Below are 17,173 nucleotides of genomic sequence, written 5' to 3' on the forward strand. Positions count from 1 at the left end.
GCATCACAAGATGGGCAGAGTTTGGCTCACAGTAAAAGGTTCTGCACCAAGCAAGGTGTGCAGCCAGAAGGCTCCAACTATTAAAACTGGAACTCCCAAAGCAGAGCTCTTCCAGGAGCTGGGTGTAAGGCAAGGGGATAAAATACTTGTATTAATGAATGATTTGTAATAGATAAATGGCAGCTGGTGACAGGAGGTCTGGTATGATGCAGAAGGGATTGATCAGGAGGAGCTGTCACTTGGACACTTGGGTTGCTGGATTTTGGGAATGTGGGGTGCACTTGGACACTTGGGATGGTGGATTTTGGGGATGTGGGGTGCACAGGCTGTTTTTCCTGCAAACAGTGTCGTGCCTATGATCAGGCTGAGACACACACATGTGCACAAACACACACAGAGGTTCAGCCACACAGTGCTAAATAAAAATTGGTCGAAACCAAACCCTGGCCATGAGGCTGGGCAGGCAGATCTGGCTTTTATCCACACGAATTGTCACTAATCCTCTGCAGCAGCTTTATCTTGGTGAGTCATGGGCTGAACCAGGAATTTAGTTATCTGGACCACCCTGTTCCAGTGCTTCAGCTGATTTCCCTGGCCCTCTCATTTAGCATCCTGGAAGTGCTTTCTGGATTCCTTTTAAACCCATTCTCCATGGTCTGGTTAAATTATGAAAACAATAAAATAAATAAAAAGAGATATTTTAAACAAACAAACAAAAAACAACACAAAACAAAACAATCCTCCAAAATCCAGCTTTCAATGCCACCCTCCAGACAAGGCTATTGATTATTCATATTGGTCAAGGTTTTGAGTGATCAAGGGATGAAGGAGAGGGTTGCTGCCTTCACTGTGGGGGAAAAAAAACCCCAATAAACAGTGTTTGAATAGGAAAACATCTATTACAGGATGTGCAGCAACCGTGGAAAATGTGAATCCAGGAGCAGCTTTATGAGGGGTGACTCAGACATTGGTCATCCCCAGAAAAGTGGTCAAAACAGTGAGGAATGGAGTGACAGGAAAGCACCTGCATTGCAGAGCTGACGTGACTCAGCGGGAGAGTTTCATCTCCAGCTTTGCAGACTTCTGTCTTTTCATGCAAATCCCATCCCCAGGAGCATCCCAAATCCATCCAGTCTTTCCCCAGCAGATGCTGGCCTGGGAGTTTGAAGCTCACACCCAGGAACTCTTCCCTTCTTTCCCACAGGTGGAATTTTGGGGGAAGAGAGCATTCCCTTCAATGAAGTGTTCATTCAGGATAAAAAAATGTTTTGGCCACAAAACCATTTAAAAATTCAAGTGTGTTTCACCAAATACCATGTGTTAGCATGGTTAGGATGATGTTGATTAAAGGGACAGCTGACTCTGCCCTGGAAAAGGTGGATAATCAAATTAGGTCAAAAATGAATAGAAAAAGAGGGTTATAATTTTCTAAAAGCCCAAGTATTTTCTTTTCTCCAGTCCCTCTGTTTTTCAATCTTCTTCTTTAAAAGCTAGAAATGTTCCAGTGAAAGGAAAAGGCCTGATTCCAGCTTGAAGACTCTTCCCACACTTCTTTTAACCTAGAGCAACTTGGTGCTCAAACCACAGAATGCCCCAGCCTTGCACTCACCTGACACCCCACACCCCACACCCAACCAGGATGGGCTGATTCCCACACCCTGCAGTCCTTCCCTTCTGCCTGGGGATCTCCAAGTGCTTCCACACCCCACAGAGCCACAGCTCCAATGGTCTTACAGACTCTTCTTCCTTCCTGTCTCACCAGGGTGACCTCTAGAGAGGATTGGAGTTTGATGATGTCTAAAGGTTGCAGTAATGTTGCTTGGATTTTTTGCAAATATAATATTGGGATCAGATAGAATTGTATGAAAAACCAAAGCATCAAAGCTGATGCACAGCTCCATTTGGAACAAAAAAACCCCACTACTCCAGCAGCCTCAGTGGGGTTTCCAAAGTTTTGAGGCTCTATTTTGAGCCAGTGACGCAGTTTCTGAGGGTTCTGTCATTTCATCATGTTTACTTCCCCATCACACCTTGCACTCAGCTCCAGTCTGTGCAGCAGCAGCAGCATGTGAACAAACCCAACTCAGCACAAGCACCTTGCAAAGCCAGGCTAAGGCAGAGTTAAAACCTGCAGGTGGTATTTGTAGCAGCAAAATTGGGTTATTGGTTTTATTGCAGGGAGGGAAATAGGGAAAGTGAGCACTTTCAGCTGTGGGACTGCCAAGAGTCACATCACAGGTCTCCTCTCACTGATTTTTTATTAAATTTACTTTTAAACTTTTATTTTCTACAAAGACTGAGTCTCTTAATAGAAGTGGAAAATTTTCCAGGGAACCTAATAGCCTTTGGATGGAGTTTTCAGGGTGTGTGGACCACAGTGGGAAATGCAATGGGATTTTGGGAGTCCCTCTGCCACCTGTGGTGCAATGCAGCTGATGTGGCTCTCCAGGTAAAGCGGTTTTTTGTTTGTTTTTTGCTAGAACCTGTCACAGCAGAATTGAAGAGGGTGTAGGTGATTGTAAAGGTGGCACATCAACCACAGCCTGTACCTGCTTTTGAGGCAGTTTGATTGAAATAAAACACTGAAGTGCTTGTTTTCACATTTTGTCATTATTTACGTGTTTCATATGCACATTCCTTGGATAAGTACAATGAAATTTCATGGTGTGAACTGTGATGGAAAGCAGGAGCAGTTGGCAGAGGAAGGAGCAGCTTCCAAGCTAGAAGACTCTCACGTATTTATTAGAGCAGGAGTTTCCTGAAGTGACTCTTTGCCCTGCTGACCTGTTTAATTAATTGACTCATTAGCAGTAACCCACCCAGGAGTTATGTAACATCATCCATGGGAATAATTTCCCTTGATATAGAGCCCATAGAGAAATAAAATCTACTTATTTTTCATATTTCTCTGACATATAATTTTCCTGCTGAGTAACACATACAGCTGGATGTCTCCAGTTGGACATGGAAGGATGAGAACTGAATTTGCAAATATTACAGCATGTTTTCATTTAACAATTGTTTTTTTAGAAAAGGAAAATGGTTCATATAGGCTGAATTCCATGTAAGATTGTCTCCTCCTTAAGGGATCAGGCCTGTCTGGGTACCACCCCAGAATACCTGAGATGTGTCCACTGCACCACGAATGACCTGCAAGGTAAAGGAAAGGCTCAGGCCACCCAAAAGACAATTTTTTCAAGGTCCAGTGACCAAGGAGCTGAAGAGGAAAGTAAAACATGTGGGTCAGCACGACCCTGGATTGAAATATTTTGTTTTGAACTAGTGGAAAGAGAACTGAAAAATATGAGTAAAATCAAAACGTGTCACAGAATATGTTGCTTGTAATTTAAAAAGAAAAAAGTATCAGTGGAAAATTCAAACAGCTTTACCAGCATGGTTTATATCTGATGGAGGCAAATTCATCAAGCAGCATGCAAGCTGACCACAGAATTGCAGAATAATCTGGGTTGGAAGGGATCCACAAGGAGCATCCAGTCCAACTCCTGGTCCTGCAGAGGACACCATGCAGTCACACCATGTGCCTGAGAGCATTGACCAAATGCTTCTTGAGCTCTGTCAGGCTGGTGCTGTGACCACTGCCCTGGGGAGCTGTTCAGTGCCCAACCACCCTCTGGATGAAGAACCTTTTCCTGATATCCAACCTAAACCTCTCCTGACACAACTTCAGGCCATTACCCCAGTCCTGACAGCAGGCTGTGTGTTTCCTCCAGGAGAAGGAGATAGGAGGCAAAGCATTTGGAACCTGCCTGTGAGCTGAGCACAGGCCAGGCAGGTGCATGCAGAGGACTTGTCATCACCATGTAGTCATTTATAGCTGCAGTCATTTATAGCTGTGAACTCACCTTTATCTTGCAGCAGCATCAGATGGATCTGTACACCACAAATGGAGTCATCACATCTCAGCAATACATCCCCTTTCATTTTCTATTGGATGATTCATGTAGCTTTTAACAAACCAAAGAAACCCTCTTCATCTAAGCAAGCTCAAATAAAGGCAGTGGAGAATATTTCAGTGCTTATGAACTTCTGTGAAGGTTGTGTCCCTCATTCAAGCACAGCAGATGTGCTCCCAAACACAAACAGCCCCTGAGCTGCCACAGAAAAAGCATGGAAACAGGCATGAGGCCAGTTGAGGCTGGTTGGAAAGCAAAATACTTGATTTTAGGGAATTTGGAAGGAATGATTGGCAGTTGCTTTTGTTCTGGACTGCCAAGCCATCACAATAAACCTTTCACGCTTCTCTCTGTTTCTCTCCATCTCTTTTGAACTCCATCTTTTGCCCAAGAAAGTGCCATTAAAACTGTACCACTCAAAAGGAGTTGTTTGACCACCATACCTTGACAAAAATCATAGTTTGGCAAAATGTGTTAATTGGCAAATTCTTTCCCTTTGCTTCCACTTTCTGCTCAGGTTGGTGGCTGAGCCAAGGGCAGGGCTGGCCTGGCTGCAGCAGATGGTGGATTTGCATCAGTAACTCTTGCTCTGTTAGCATTAAGCACATGCTGAATGATTTATTGCACAATTGTGAGTTGGGTGGCAGCCATAGGAAGAGGAAAAGTTGATTGCCCAGGGATGGGGCTGAGGATCAGCCCTAGAATGTCCTTGCAGCCTTCAAAGGAGAGGTGGCATTCATGGGCAGTGCTGTTTGCAGAGCAGTGAAGGTGTCCAAGCAGGAGCTTCTCTTTTATAAATGTCACATCACGCCACTGAAATCCCAACCACCAATGTTTTTACTATGCTAAACTAATCTTCTAATTGCATTTGTAAAAACACCTCTGAAAATCTGTGCCTATTTTGGCACAGATCACCAGTTCATCCCAACCATGCTCTTCCAAGGGAGCTGTTCTGGTGGGATCTCTGCCTCTTCCCATGCAAGCCATGAGGGTTCAGTCATTCCTTGGTGAAGTGGATGCTCTGTAAGGGTGGCCAGAATGACCACAGACTTATTTTAGCCTATCTTTCAGCACTGTGAAATTCATTAAGCCATTCAACAAGGAGGTTTTTGCCTCTGATGTACAGTGAGATAATCTGTGGAGAGTTCTAGAAAGCCTCAAAATAGAGAAAGTCATCAATGGATTAACCCATGATAATTTTGAATTCGTTTTTCCATCAAGGATGCATGAAGTGAGTTTAGAGTTCAGTCTGAGCTTCCATGCTGGGAAATGGAAAAGACAAAATTAAAGATGGAAAATGCTACTTTAAAATTTGTGGTGAAGATGAGGGATGAACCCAGAGCATCCTTTTTCCTGAACAGACATCTCCATTATGGAAGTGTCATCAAGGTGTCATCAAGGTGTCATCAAGGTGTCATCAAGGAAGACACTTTTCAGCAGCTCAGCAGGACCAGGCAGACTGAGGGATCCTGATGCCAATCAGGATGCTAATGACTGAAGAGCCAAAGGAGCTCAGACCAAGTGTTCCACTTCCAAAACGAGAATTTCCCCTTCTACCCAGGAGATGGCACTAAGGCACTCAGGCAGAAAGATCACTTCAGCCTTACCAAAACCTGTTTTCCCTGAAGCTGTATGTTGAGGGGAAAACCAGAAAATTTTACATTCACTCGGTTGTGCTTCTTGTGATGGGACCAACTGTCCTGAGAGGGAAATTTCCTGCCTGCTCTGTGGATTCTGTCACTCGGATTTGAAGTGGATTGTCCTTCTCGTGGCTCCAGTGAGTTCTCACCAGGTCAGAGCAGCCTCCATGCAGGGATGTTCCTCTGTTTGGGACACAAGGAAGCACCACATACTCTGAAGAAATATGTCTAAACTCAACCACAGCAGTAACAAGGATCCTATAAAACATCTTCTAATCCCCACCAGCCACACTCTGACTCACACCCAGCTTGTTTCTCTATGCTGTTTCAGGGATTTTCTCGCAGACTTTGTTACCACTGTAAAACCTGGTTGCATCCCTTTTGGAACCCTGTTGAGCTCATGGCTGGTGTCATCTTGGTGCTGCAGAAAAAGGACTGAAGGTGGATGATGTTGAGGCAAAGGCAGTATTATCTAGAGCTTCTCACCTCTTTTTGATCCCAGTGCTCTTTAATGTTAACCCTGTGTCACTAACACAAGCAGGATCCATTCACTGAAAAGCAGGAGCATTGTTGGACACACCAGGAAAATAGAAAAACTGATTTTGTGCCTTCTCCCTTCTGCAATCTGGATAGCTTTGCATGCAGCAGTGACTCCCTGGGGAGGTGTGAGAGCCCTTTTGGGTGTTTGACCTGCCTTGGAAGCATCACCATTTCCATTGGCAGGAAGCTGGGATGAGGGAAAAAGCATTTACAGCAATCACTGCCATGACACACACAGACCCATATTGGAAAGGGGCAGTGAGGGCTGGAGAAACAAAGGTTTGAAAGAAAATTTTGGAAAGAGAAACAGAGATGGGGATGCAACAGGCTGGATCCTGGATAGGGACTGAAATGTGAGCACAACCCTAGATTCTGATCCTGGCATTCGTTTCCACCGTGGCTGTGATTAGCATTTAGCAACACATTTTTTCCTAGTGAAATTACCTTGTATATGTGGTCTGAGAAACCATCTAGACATAGCCCCTGTCAGTGCAGCAAAACACAGCAGAGCAGCGTGGATATCAGTTTGAGGAGCCCAACTCCAGCATGGGGAGGCAGGAAAATGATGCTTTTTCATGAGAGAAAACCATCAGTAAGGCCATGGGGTTAATTTTAAGTAGTGTAAAAGTACACATTTCCTTTAAGAACATCTCAATTCTCATGGCCTTATTTTCCTCAACAAAGTCAAACTCCGTCTCCTCTCTGATGTAAGCAAGTATTTTTCCCTATTTTCTAAGTTAAAGGTAGTTTCATTGTTTCTGTCCCCCAAAATTGCCACTAGTCCACTATATTTAGCTACAGAGGGAATACCCTGTGTCACCCAAATGCTGCATGGGCTGTGGTCAGAGCAGCTTTGCAGGAACTCTGGCCCTTCTACTTCCCTGTACCATCTGCTTGGAGCTTGGCCCTGCCAGACATCATTTTGCTAAATCCCCTGGAGCTCCTCTTCCCACCGGGAAGCACAGCCAGGCAAGTGACCATCCTAAGGTCCTGCAGCAAGAGAATGGTAAAATTTGCCATGGGTGAGTGGTGATGGACTGAAACACCTGCAGAATATAAGGAAGCAGGAGAGGGGATTCCCTTAAATTATGAACTCTGTGGGGCAAGGAACAGCCTGCAGCTGTGTCTACATAGTCCCTGTCACCAGCAGGTCTGGGGGTATCTGGATAGTACTGTAAAATAAGTTATTTTTTGTCATTATTATTGACATTTTAGCTGTGTCTGTTAAAAAAATTTTGCTTACCCCATAATACTGCAAGGATGTCATTGAAAGGAATATCTTTTGGGAGTCAGGGAGAGGTTTCTCTATGCCATCTACTCCAGGATAGTTTGGCATCAATCTAGAAGACCCAGACTCAGATCACTAAAGCTAAAGCAGAAGGGCTGTCAGCCCTGCCCAGGTCTGAGTTCGGCGGCTCTCTATTGCCATCTTCAGGCTGGGAGCAGCCTTGATCCACCCAGAAAACCTAGAAATCCCAAACGGACGTGGCAAACTCAATTACAGTTTACCCTACATTAGCTGAAATTGATGGCCAAACCCTGGGAAAATGCGTTAAATGCAAAGGAGGAGAAGAAGCTCTGCAAGGCTGGTACTCAGCAGCCCAGGATAACACAAATATTTCCCTCCCTGTGAGTGCACAAGGCTTTAGAGAGTAAATAAATACAAGCAATGCTGTTTAACTCACACTGCTTCTTGCTGAGAGACAAAGTGTATAATCAAATTTTCTTTAAAGTATATAAATTGAAACTGCCTGGGTGATTTTAGCTCTGTAGCCCACACTGTTTGCCCCCCAAAAAGTCTTTCTCTGACAACGTTAAAAGCTGAGGTTCTTTGGAGATTTTAATCATAATCTGCACTTAAAGAGGTCTTTGCCAAGCATTTCACATCTGACATATGGTGGTGGGTATGGAAGAGATGAGGTTTCCAAGGATTTCTGATGAGTAATATCACACAGGCAGCCTGGAGGGCCAAAGAGCTGTAATCACAGAACAACATAGGTAACACATCCTAAAGGAAATCAGAAAAATGTGGGAAAATGTAGATGTCCTGGTCCAACAGGGCCAGCCTAGATGAGGTTTCTCAGACCCAGCACTGTCACCCAGTGAACATCTCCATGCCATTCCCCCAACTCTCCACTCTCCAGACAGAGTGACCACCTTAATGGCAAAAAATGTTCTCCTAATTAGATCTGGTTGGAAAACCCCTTTCTAGGGGCCCAGAAAATCATAGAATTATAGAACAGTTTGGGTTGGAAGGGACCTTTGAAGGTCACCTAGTCCAACCCTCCTGCGATGAGCAGGGAGAAATGCTGCTACTCAGAAGAACATCCCAGCAGCAAAGTTCTCACCATTTCATCTCAGCTCTCTGTGGTTTACCAGGTCCCATGACTGTTTATACTTTTCCCCACTGCCCCAGTCTCTGAAATGCCATCTCTCAGGGCCGAGATGGATGATCCCAGTGCTTACCACAGCCACCTCAGCAGGCTCAGTTGAGGGGCTCTTTCCAGCGCGGCGTCCAGCGCGCGTCCTTCCCAAAGGGCAGCCACTGTGCAGAGATGGGAGAGGACCAGTCCAGCTTCTTCAGGAAGATGCTGTAGCTGTCTGCATACTCAGAAACCCAGCGGCTGCTGCAGAGGGCACAGAGACGGGCATGAGGAGAGGAGCTCTGTCCCCTGCTTTGTGCACCAGGACAAGAGACCTGCCTGCCCTTCTGCAGCATTTGGCCAGCCAGGAATGTGTGTAGAGCAAACAAAAGCACATTCAGCTGGGATGGGGGAGAAGGGGAAGCCTGGCTCCATCAGGAATGGGGCAGATGCTGTGACACATAGCTGTCATTGGGATCCATCTCCCACCTGGACCAACCATTACACAGGCTTGGTCTCCAGCCCATATATAACTCCAGGATGACAGATTAAAATCTGCAATGCAGAGCTGAAATATGTGTGTTAGGGAGAGGTGGGGGGCATGAGGCAGCAGGGAGGAATTGCCTCTCCAGTGAGAAATGAGAGCTCAGGAGCAGTTTATGCCTGTTTGGTTCATAGTGTGCAGATGAGTCACATTGCAAACAGTTCCTGCCCTGTTGGATTTGAGAGGACTATTTCCCAGGGGAAGCCTGGGCATGGAAATGATGAGACATCTGCCCCAGCCCCACAGGGATCTTCTTTCCACAGGGATGAGTCTGTCCCAGAAGTTGCCTCCCCACTCCTACCAACCCCACTGCTAAACTCCTCAAGAAAAGGCTAATCAGGCATTGAGAGTGGATTTGTCCCTGCAGGAACATCTTTGGGCTCATTGCATAACAGGGACAGCGAGAAACACACTTGAGAAATACCTTCCAATTCCAAGCAGCTCCAAAACCTCCCTGCCCTGCTCTCACCCTGTCCCCCATTCCCAGCAGCCACCCTCAGCTCCCCATCCCAGCTGTCCCTTACTGATTGAAGCGGCTATCTTCAGGGAAAATGGCAGCAGGCCTGGGCTCTGTGCACAGTCCATCATTGACTCCTGTCCGGCGCTCAAAATCTTGCTGGTAGATACTTTTCCATTCAAGGTTAGAATAGTCTAGTGAAAGAGAGTCCAAATAATTTAAAGATTTTTTTGTATTGCACAGTCTGAGTGTTCCCCCTTCCTCTGAGCTCCACTGGGTGTTTGTCCTTCCAGCAGTTCTCCTGTTGGAGCTGCCAAGATGAAGGGATTAACCACGGGAAAATGAAGGAATTGCTTCCCTGGTGTAGATAAGGTCATTTAGATGAGATTATTAACCCTTATTTTCTATAGCCTGTGTAAGGGAAACCACACAAGGCAGACCTGGAAATGGTATCTTGTGATCTTCCTGCCTGGACCTTGACTTGTCACCTGGTATACATTTTCCCCTGCTGACTAGATTTTCATTTCCATCATGCCATTAAGCAGGGACTAAACCAGAGCAGAGATCCATGGCTCACTTAACCCCTAAGTGAGGATCATCACACCTGCTGTGATATCTTCCCCAAAAATCCCTGTGGGAGCTGGTTTGAAGAGGTACCATCTCCCATCTGATTCTGCAGAGATATCTTATCTGTGTGTTAACAACTTGGTGTGTGTCCTTCTGATGGAGCAGATCTGCCTGGGGATAAACATGCTGCCACTTCTCAGAACAAAGCAGGGAGGACACACAAAGAAGAGCTGCCAATCATAGATGTTTCAGGTTTTCTGGGTATTTTAAAAATCACACATTCCTATAATGAGTCATTAGTAATTTTGTTGCTTTCCCTGAGGTTACAGGTGTCTCACATGTGCACAACCATGTCAGGCTGTTAAAGCAACACAGCAGCAGTTCCTGTGCTATGACATTATTTCCAGGGAGACCACATTGAGAAGGGCTGTGCACCAGGGCTGTCTGGAAACTGGAAAGAAACACCATTCACAACACTCCAACCTCTTCTAGAATATAACTATTTCTCTCTGCCCTCTTTCTCCCCACCACTGGGCAGATGGTTACAGGGGATCTGTGGACCCTTCCTGAACCAATCACTTTCCCTTCACCCTCCTCAGTATCTTCTGGAATTAAACTAAAAAACCCAAAGCCAGGCTGAAGGCCACCAGTCATTCTCCTGGGTCAGCAGCCACAGCCTCCATCCACTGACCTTTCATTAAAATAGATGAGCTCCGGACCTTGGTTCTGTTTTTATCAGCATCAAGCAGCCTTTCCAGGTACAAATCCCGGGTGAATTGCTGGTAGGTGACCAAGGGTGCAGATGACAGCTCCCTTGGCACCAATGCCCCTGATGTGGGAGCAGAAGAGGGTGTATTAATCAGGAATCACCATCAATCACACACCAGAACCCTACCATTTGTAATTTGGGGTCTTAGCTGGCATAAATCGGGGAGGTGTGGTCACTTCAGCAGAGCTTTGCTGAGCTGCATCGACTTTGCAGTGATCTGGTTCATGATGCAAGTAGGGGAGGGATTTATGTTGGTGCAAAGCAAATGGAAAGAGCCATGCTGTCTCCACATTGCCCTGGAGTGCTGAAAGGAGCTGAGACCCTCTGCAGCAGGTCTGTGTGAAAGAGAGAAAAACTGCACTGCAGGGATGCACAGGGGCAGAGCAGGAAGGGAAAAGCCCACAGGAGTTTTCTCATTGGCACAAGACAGTTTCAGATGGGCTCAGCAAGGAGAGGTTTGAAGCCCTCAGGTGTCCATCTGAGCTGTTTGTCCATTGTCCATTGTGTGGAGAGAGAAAACCTGCCAGGCCTTACTTCACCTCGTTGTCAGGGTGGCATTTAACCTACAGAAGATGGCTGTGTCTTTGCTCCCTTCTGATCATGAAAGAATTCAGTCATCCCACAATGGGATAGATCAGCTCAGGGAACAGAGAGGACACTGCTGGCCATGTCTCCTGTTTGTTTCTGGAGCACTGCTGAGCAATGCCACCCTCTTCACTCTCAAGCAGGAGCTCAGGTGAAAATCCCCACTGCTTTGGGATGGTTGAGCATGGCAGAGCAATGTCTGGTGACCACTCCTGTTGTTTTCCTGTCTTTCATCAGCATTTTAATCCATGCAAGTGAGCTGTTCAATGGTGTGGCTGAGGGATGGCTACCACCCCCTTTTTCTACATTTGCTTTCAGACAGGAACCCTTAGCAGCAGCATTTGAACCACCCAAATCCCTCACACCCAGCCAGAATCCTTTTCCCTCCCTCCACTTCTGCAATGTGGGGTTCACTTCATCTCCCTCTATCCCAACAGAGCTGTGAAGATAAAACCCTTAGAGACCCTTGCTAGCAGTGGCTCTTCATGCACTGTTTCTAAAACCCAGCTCTCTACATCCGTGCTCTGAGCTGGCCTGGGAGATGCATATTCATGGTGACACAGTGCTGTCCCCACACTGCAAACCCCAGGCTTAGCCCAGCACTGAGGCATCATCAGGATGCTGCCATCCTTGTGTATCCAGCCAGCTGGACAGGGGTTTGGGGCTGGCAAAAGCCCAGGCAGACAGCCCCTGAGGCAGCTGGACATGGCCAGTCAGCTGCTCACGAGCAGTGCCAGCATCAGGGGTTACCCTCTGTTGCAGCTGTCAGAGCAGGAGCTGGAAGGGGTGGGCAGCAGGACAGGTCATGCATCGGCTCTGCGAGAATCTCCAGCTTCCCTGGCCGTCTTGTACTCAGGTCAGAGGGCCGGCACTCGGGCAGGTAGCACTTGGGTACGTCTGGGAGAGGAGCAAATGAAGGTTTCTGAAGAAAAAAAGTCCCCTGTGAGTGGAGAGCCAGCAATTGTGGAGGTGAGTTGCTAAAAGTAGCTAAAGCACCGTCAAACAGCTGCCCCCAGCAAAGCCTGGGCTTCCGTGGGGTCAGCATCCCTGGGGATAAAGTGGCCACAGAGCAGCTCCATGGCTGTCCAGAAAGCATGTGGATCCATCACAGCTTCCTCTGTCTGTCCATCTCAGAGTCTGGGACTCTGCTGGGCTCTAGGTGGGCAGTGGGAGGGAGGGAGGGAGGCCTGGCAGCAGCAGGGGTTTGATGGTGGGAGAGGGAATGGCTCCAGAGTTCACATCAGGGAAAGGCTGGACAGGCTGCTGCTGTGGCTGATCTGGGGAGACTGCTGCCTCCAGCCTCTCCAGCTGCAGCTCCAGATGCTTTTTTTAGGAGCTCAGAAAGGGATTCCCCTGCTGTGATATCTGCCAGGCTGCTGGGCCAGCAAGGACCATCCTCACAGGGTTTGTCTTTTGGTGTTTTGGATCTCTGTGGGTTTCTGTTTGTCCCTCAAACTCCAGGGTCCTCAGGGCAATCCTACAAGGTTTCTCCTTTGCCATGCTGACAGTGGGGCAGGTAGAGGCTGCAGACGTGCAGAAACTACCTCTATCTGGGGGCTTCCCCCACTGAGAATAGCCAGGGGCATCTGCAGAGGGACAAGAGCCTCCAGGAGACTCTGCTGGGATGGCTCACCAGCCAGTGCTTCCTTCCTTAACCCAAGGAGTTCCCCACATTCCCCCTGGGAGTAGCTTACTGCCCAAAATTTCACAGATAAAAACATCACAGTTGTTTTACCCTCTTAAAAAAAGAACAAATCCTATGAGGGCCAAGAGGGAAACCTGGGCCTCCCGAGCACCTCATCATCACGCTACCCAGTGAGACAGCTTTCCTTGGCAGGCCTTGGGAATTAAAAAAGAGCCAAAGGGAGCTGCAACCCGAGAAAATCAGACACAGCTCCCTTCCTGCCTATCTCCCCAACTACATCAGGACCTGGGCGCAGCCTCCCAAAAATAAAATTAAAAACAATACATTAAATAAATAGTGGAAAAGGAGGGGAAAAAAGGAAAACAAGCTGCACGGCTTGGAAGCTACGCTGCAGCAGGCAGGGGTTAAACTCTGCCCTCCCTGCCAGGCTCCTGGAAGCAGAGCAGCCACCTAAGGCTGGGGCTGCCTGGGAAGCTCTGGCCAGCCCGGAGAACAGCGGGAGCCCCGAGAGGAGCGCTAATGAAGGCTGCTGGCAGCGGGAGAGCTCCCCGGGCCAGCAGGAGGGGACAGCGACAGGGGAGGGAGAGGGAGAAAGAAGGAGAAGGAGAAAAGGAGAAAGAGAAGGAGAAGGCTCCCCAGGCTGCTGCCCGGGCGGGGATGGCAGCGCTCTCCCGGCCGCAGCCCCTCTGCCCCGCCGGGCACCTTCACACAATGATTTCTCTGTTGTTGCCCACCCTTTTTCTCCCCAGCCTCAACTTTTTTCCCCTCTCTCGTGAGCGTACGAGCCCAAAGCCCTTGGGCAGCCCAACATGCCCCCCAGCACCTCTCCGCAGTGGCGCAGAGCAAACCGCAGCTGTCCCCACCGCGCTGCCACAAGCAATTAAGCCAGGGCAGGCGGAGCGAGGCAAATCAGATTAAATAGCTCAGGGGGTCGCTCGCACCGCCAGGAGATTAGAAAAAAAACAGCCCCAGCTTCCCCGCAGAAGCCTCCTCAGGCCCGTGTCGGGGCAAGGAGCCATGTCCATGCCGAATTCAGTCGCCCTGCTCAAGGCGGTGCCGGGATGGGTCTGATCCTGCCGCTCTCCATCACCCCACGGGGAGCAATGCAGTCCAAGGCTTAGGCACCGGTTCAGCAGGCGCTCGTTAGTGCCCTGCCTTAATGAGCGTAATTAGCATCGCTCCCCACCAACAGCTTCACCGGAGGGTGCGAGGGGGATTTCCCGCAGAAGGGATTGGGGCACAAGCCCAGGGCGTTTGGGCGCGGTGGGAGCTGCTGGTGGGTCAGAGCCGTGGGGAGCACAGCAGAGCAGCCAGCACCCACTCCTGCTGCCCCTTTGGCTCCATCCCAGCCCCCAGCTGTCCTAGGAGGGGAGCTGACACCCTGGGCTGGGGGTCCGAGCCAGGAAAAGGGCACAGTACCGGTACGTGTGCCTGGATGGGTGAGTGGTAGTCATCCTGCCAGCCGTAGTCCTTGCGGTACACGCTCTTGTACTTGTCCAGTGCAGCAGGCAGCTGGAAGGGAGACAAGGCAAACACAAGGAAACACTAAGACTTGGGGGAAGCCTTCAAAATTTGGGTGATACAAACCCAAAATGGTCCCTCACAGCCCAGGAAATGATGAGCTACTCTTCTGGGCAGTTTCCATCCCCTGGTCCACCTGGGGCCAGACCAGCAAGGGCGACCCCTTGCTCAGTTAAGCTCCTTGGAGGGTGGCCAGGAAGGTCCCACACTTTTGGCAATGGTTTTTGGGGCTCTTCTTGTCCCAGGATTTCCCTTGCAACAAACACCTTCCTCCTGCCTTCCTCAAGCCTCCTCTGACTGCCCGAATGGCTCCAGGCAGAGCACTAATACAGAGCTGCTGAAATACTTTGATCAGCTGCTGAGGTCTAGTGTCACTCAGGTTAAATCAGCACACGCTTCCATCTTCTATTTCAGTAACATTTGCTGTGTGCTTATCACATATTTAAAGTGCTGGTTAATGTCAATACTCATTCTGCAAAGCCGTGGGAGAAACTATGGAGGAAAACTCTGCCAGGGGATATAAAGCCTGTGGCACCTGCCCTAACATCAGAAATCTTTGCAGTGCAAATTTCTGGAGACAGGGAGAGGACTGAAGGAGAGAGCACTATCTGTGTGTCTTCTCCCTCAGCATGCACCATGAGCACTGCTGGAGCCAGGAAAGCTGGTGAGATGAACCTTCAGAGAACCAAAGCTGGTTTTATGCTAAGTCATTAAACACGGTAACTCAATGCATGGCCTGAGCTGGGGGAGATGAGCTCTGATTGAAGGTGTTACTGTGACCTTCACTGCTGCACAAACATGTCCACCACAGAGGGGTGGCTTGGCTGGCCAGGCAGGGGCTGCACTCCCCTGTCCCTGTGATTAGGGACACTGCAGCAGCACACAGCACCTTAGGGAGAGCTGCTTGTACCTTGCCAACAGTCACCCACCTTGGGCAAGAACATATTTCATATTCTCAGTCCTTTTTTTCCAACATTTCACTCTTTTCCCCCTCTGGGCTCCCCAGACCAGTGTTTGCCATTGGCCAGGATGCAGAATCCCATTGTCACCAGTTCCTATTTTCTTCCCAGACCAGCAGACCCAGCCAAACCCATTACTGAAACACCAGTGAGGATGTGAGTCCTGTGTGTACTTCACCTTCCATGGTCTTGAATCCCTTATCATCTCCATGGTGAATCAGGAACCTGGACCAGAAAAGTCACTCAGTTAAAAATCAGCAGACCAGATCTGCTCCTCCATCCCACCCCAAGGGATAAGAGAACTAGAGATCTGAAGCTGACTGCTGGCAGGAGGAAGGGCATTCAGCTGGGAATCAAAGTGGCAGAGTATGATTGACTTCATCCAACTCCAGCAAAGCAAAATATACCCAACCAGGACATAAGGAGATAAACACCTCAGGGGATGCAGTGTGTTGGAACCCAGAAGGGATGAGATGGAGGCATCCCACAGGCAGCAGCCCCCAAGTCACCCAGAGGGTGAGCAGCTGTGACCCCTTCTGGGGCAGGGAACTTCAGTGTGGTATCCAACAATGCCTGTGTGGTCACAGTGTTTCCAGGGTCAAGGGAAAACTCTGTCCCATTGTGACACAACTGAATTTCAGAACCCTGGAGGCCATGGTGGAGGAAGGGGAGCCTGAGGAGGTTGGGGGTGTCTCTTGGAGGTGAAGCCATCCAACAGTCATGCTGGGGAGCTGTTACCCACTTCTTCAGATCCCCAGCCATGCTGGGGACATGTGGCCAGGAGAGGGACAAAGCCTGCCCTTCGTGAGCTCTTGAAACATCCCCAGCTCCTGAAAAAGAGGTGAGCAAAAGACAGGGAAATTGAGGAGAAAAGGACCTTATTTGTTGGTGTGTTGAGCAGAAGAAAACAGCATCCTTGCCTCCCTGCATGGAAGGACAGGGAACACTGCAGAATTAGGGCAGGCAGGGATCTCCACTTGGACTCAAAGGGTGGCTGAGGACACCTGAACTGTCCCTTTCAGGTGCTGCTGTTCTCTTCCTTTGGTGAACTACAGCAGGAGACAGCAAGGATGCTCAGATGGAGCCCTCTGTCCTATGAATAGAGAGGAACACCACACCAGATCCACAGAGCACTGTTTACTCTTTAAAAAACATCAAGCCTTGACCAGGTTTGGATGCATTTCATCAAAAGACTGATCCTGCCTAATTTTGGATGTACACAAGGAGGACATCTCCCTTGGAGCTGATCATTCCTGACTTCCTGGCTCATTTAGGACAGTTCATGTTACCAGTGCAGGTACATAGCTGGGGCTGAAATAAACCCAGACAGCCTGGGTTTGGTGAGCTGAATCTCATCCAAGAGTCCAATTTCTGTAGCTGCACATGAGCCTAGTGCAGCCATTGGTTCAGAAATGAGATTCTGTGCCACTACAGTGATGCAAATAGTAGTAAATGATGGTGAGGAGCCAGGAAGATGAGATCTCAGCTCCAGGAGGAGAGCCAGTCACAGACCTGTGCTCACAGGCACCATCGGAATGAGCTGAATTCCAAGAGGTATTTCTCTCTGAACTCTGTTAGGCACCAGTGTGCAACTGGAGCCCAAGGATGCTCTGGCAAGGGTTTTGTTCTGCTAACAGCTCTGCACTGTTGTCAGGAAAGAGGAGAAGCC

General features: G+C 48.6%; 1 protein-coding gene across 2 annotated transcripts; it reads right to left on the reverse strand.

Moving 5' to 3' along the window:
* Positions 1 to 7,835: 7,835 nt before the first annotated feature.
* Positions 7,836 to 16,090, reverse strand: LOC146438664 (uncharacterized). 2 transcript variants are annotated; one of them, XM_085059520.1, is made up of 8 exons: positions 15,939 to 16,090; positions 15,683 to 15,729; positions 14,444 to 14,536; positions 12,130 to 12,301; positions 10,717 to 10,854; positions 9,526 to 9,652; positions 8,561 to 8,721; positions 7,836 to 8,070 (listed from the first exon to the last, which is right to left on the reverse strand). In XM_085059520.1, exons 2-7 carry the CDS (start codon positions 15,713 to 15,715, stop codon positions 8,580 to 8,582), a joined length of 705 nt encoding a protein of 234 aa, XP_084915646.1. In that variant the 5' UTR covers positions 15,716 to 15,729; positions 15,939 to 16,090; the 3' UTR covers positions 7,836 to 8,070; positions 8,561 to 8,579. The 2 variants fall into 2 exon arrangements, with proteins under 2 accessions (XP_084915646.1, XP_084915647.1); XM_085059521.1 differs by lacking the exons at positions 14,444 to 14,536; positions 15,683 to 15,729; positions 15,939 to 16,090 and adding an exon at positions 13,966 to 14,130.
* Between the last annotated feature and the right edge of the window lie 1,083 nt (positions 16,091 to 17,173).

This window comes from Lichenostomus cassidix, chromosome 4 (assembly GCF_008360975.1).
Source record: "Lichenostomus cassidix isolate B80296 chromosome 4, HeHo_3.0, whole genome shotgun sequence".
Lineage (NCBI taxonomy): Eukaryota > Metazoa > Chordata > Aves > Passeriformes > Meliphagidae > Lichenostomus > Lichenostomus cassidix.

Coding starts and splice junctions, on each gene's coding strand:
- LOC146438664 (XM_085059520.1), bottom strand. CDS start 15,715: ATGGAGATGATAAGGGATTCAAGACCATGGAAG. Junction 9,653..10,716: donor CTCATCTATTTTAATGAAAG/GTCAGTGGATGG, acceptor CTCTTTCACTAG/ACTATTCTAACCTTGAATGG. Junction 8,722..9,525: donor GAAGATAGCCGCTTCAATCA/GTAAGGGACAGC, acceptor TGCCCTCTGCAG/CAGCCGCTGGGTTTCTGAGT.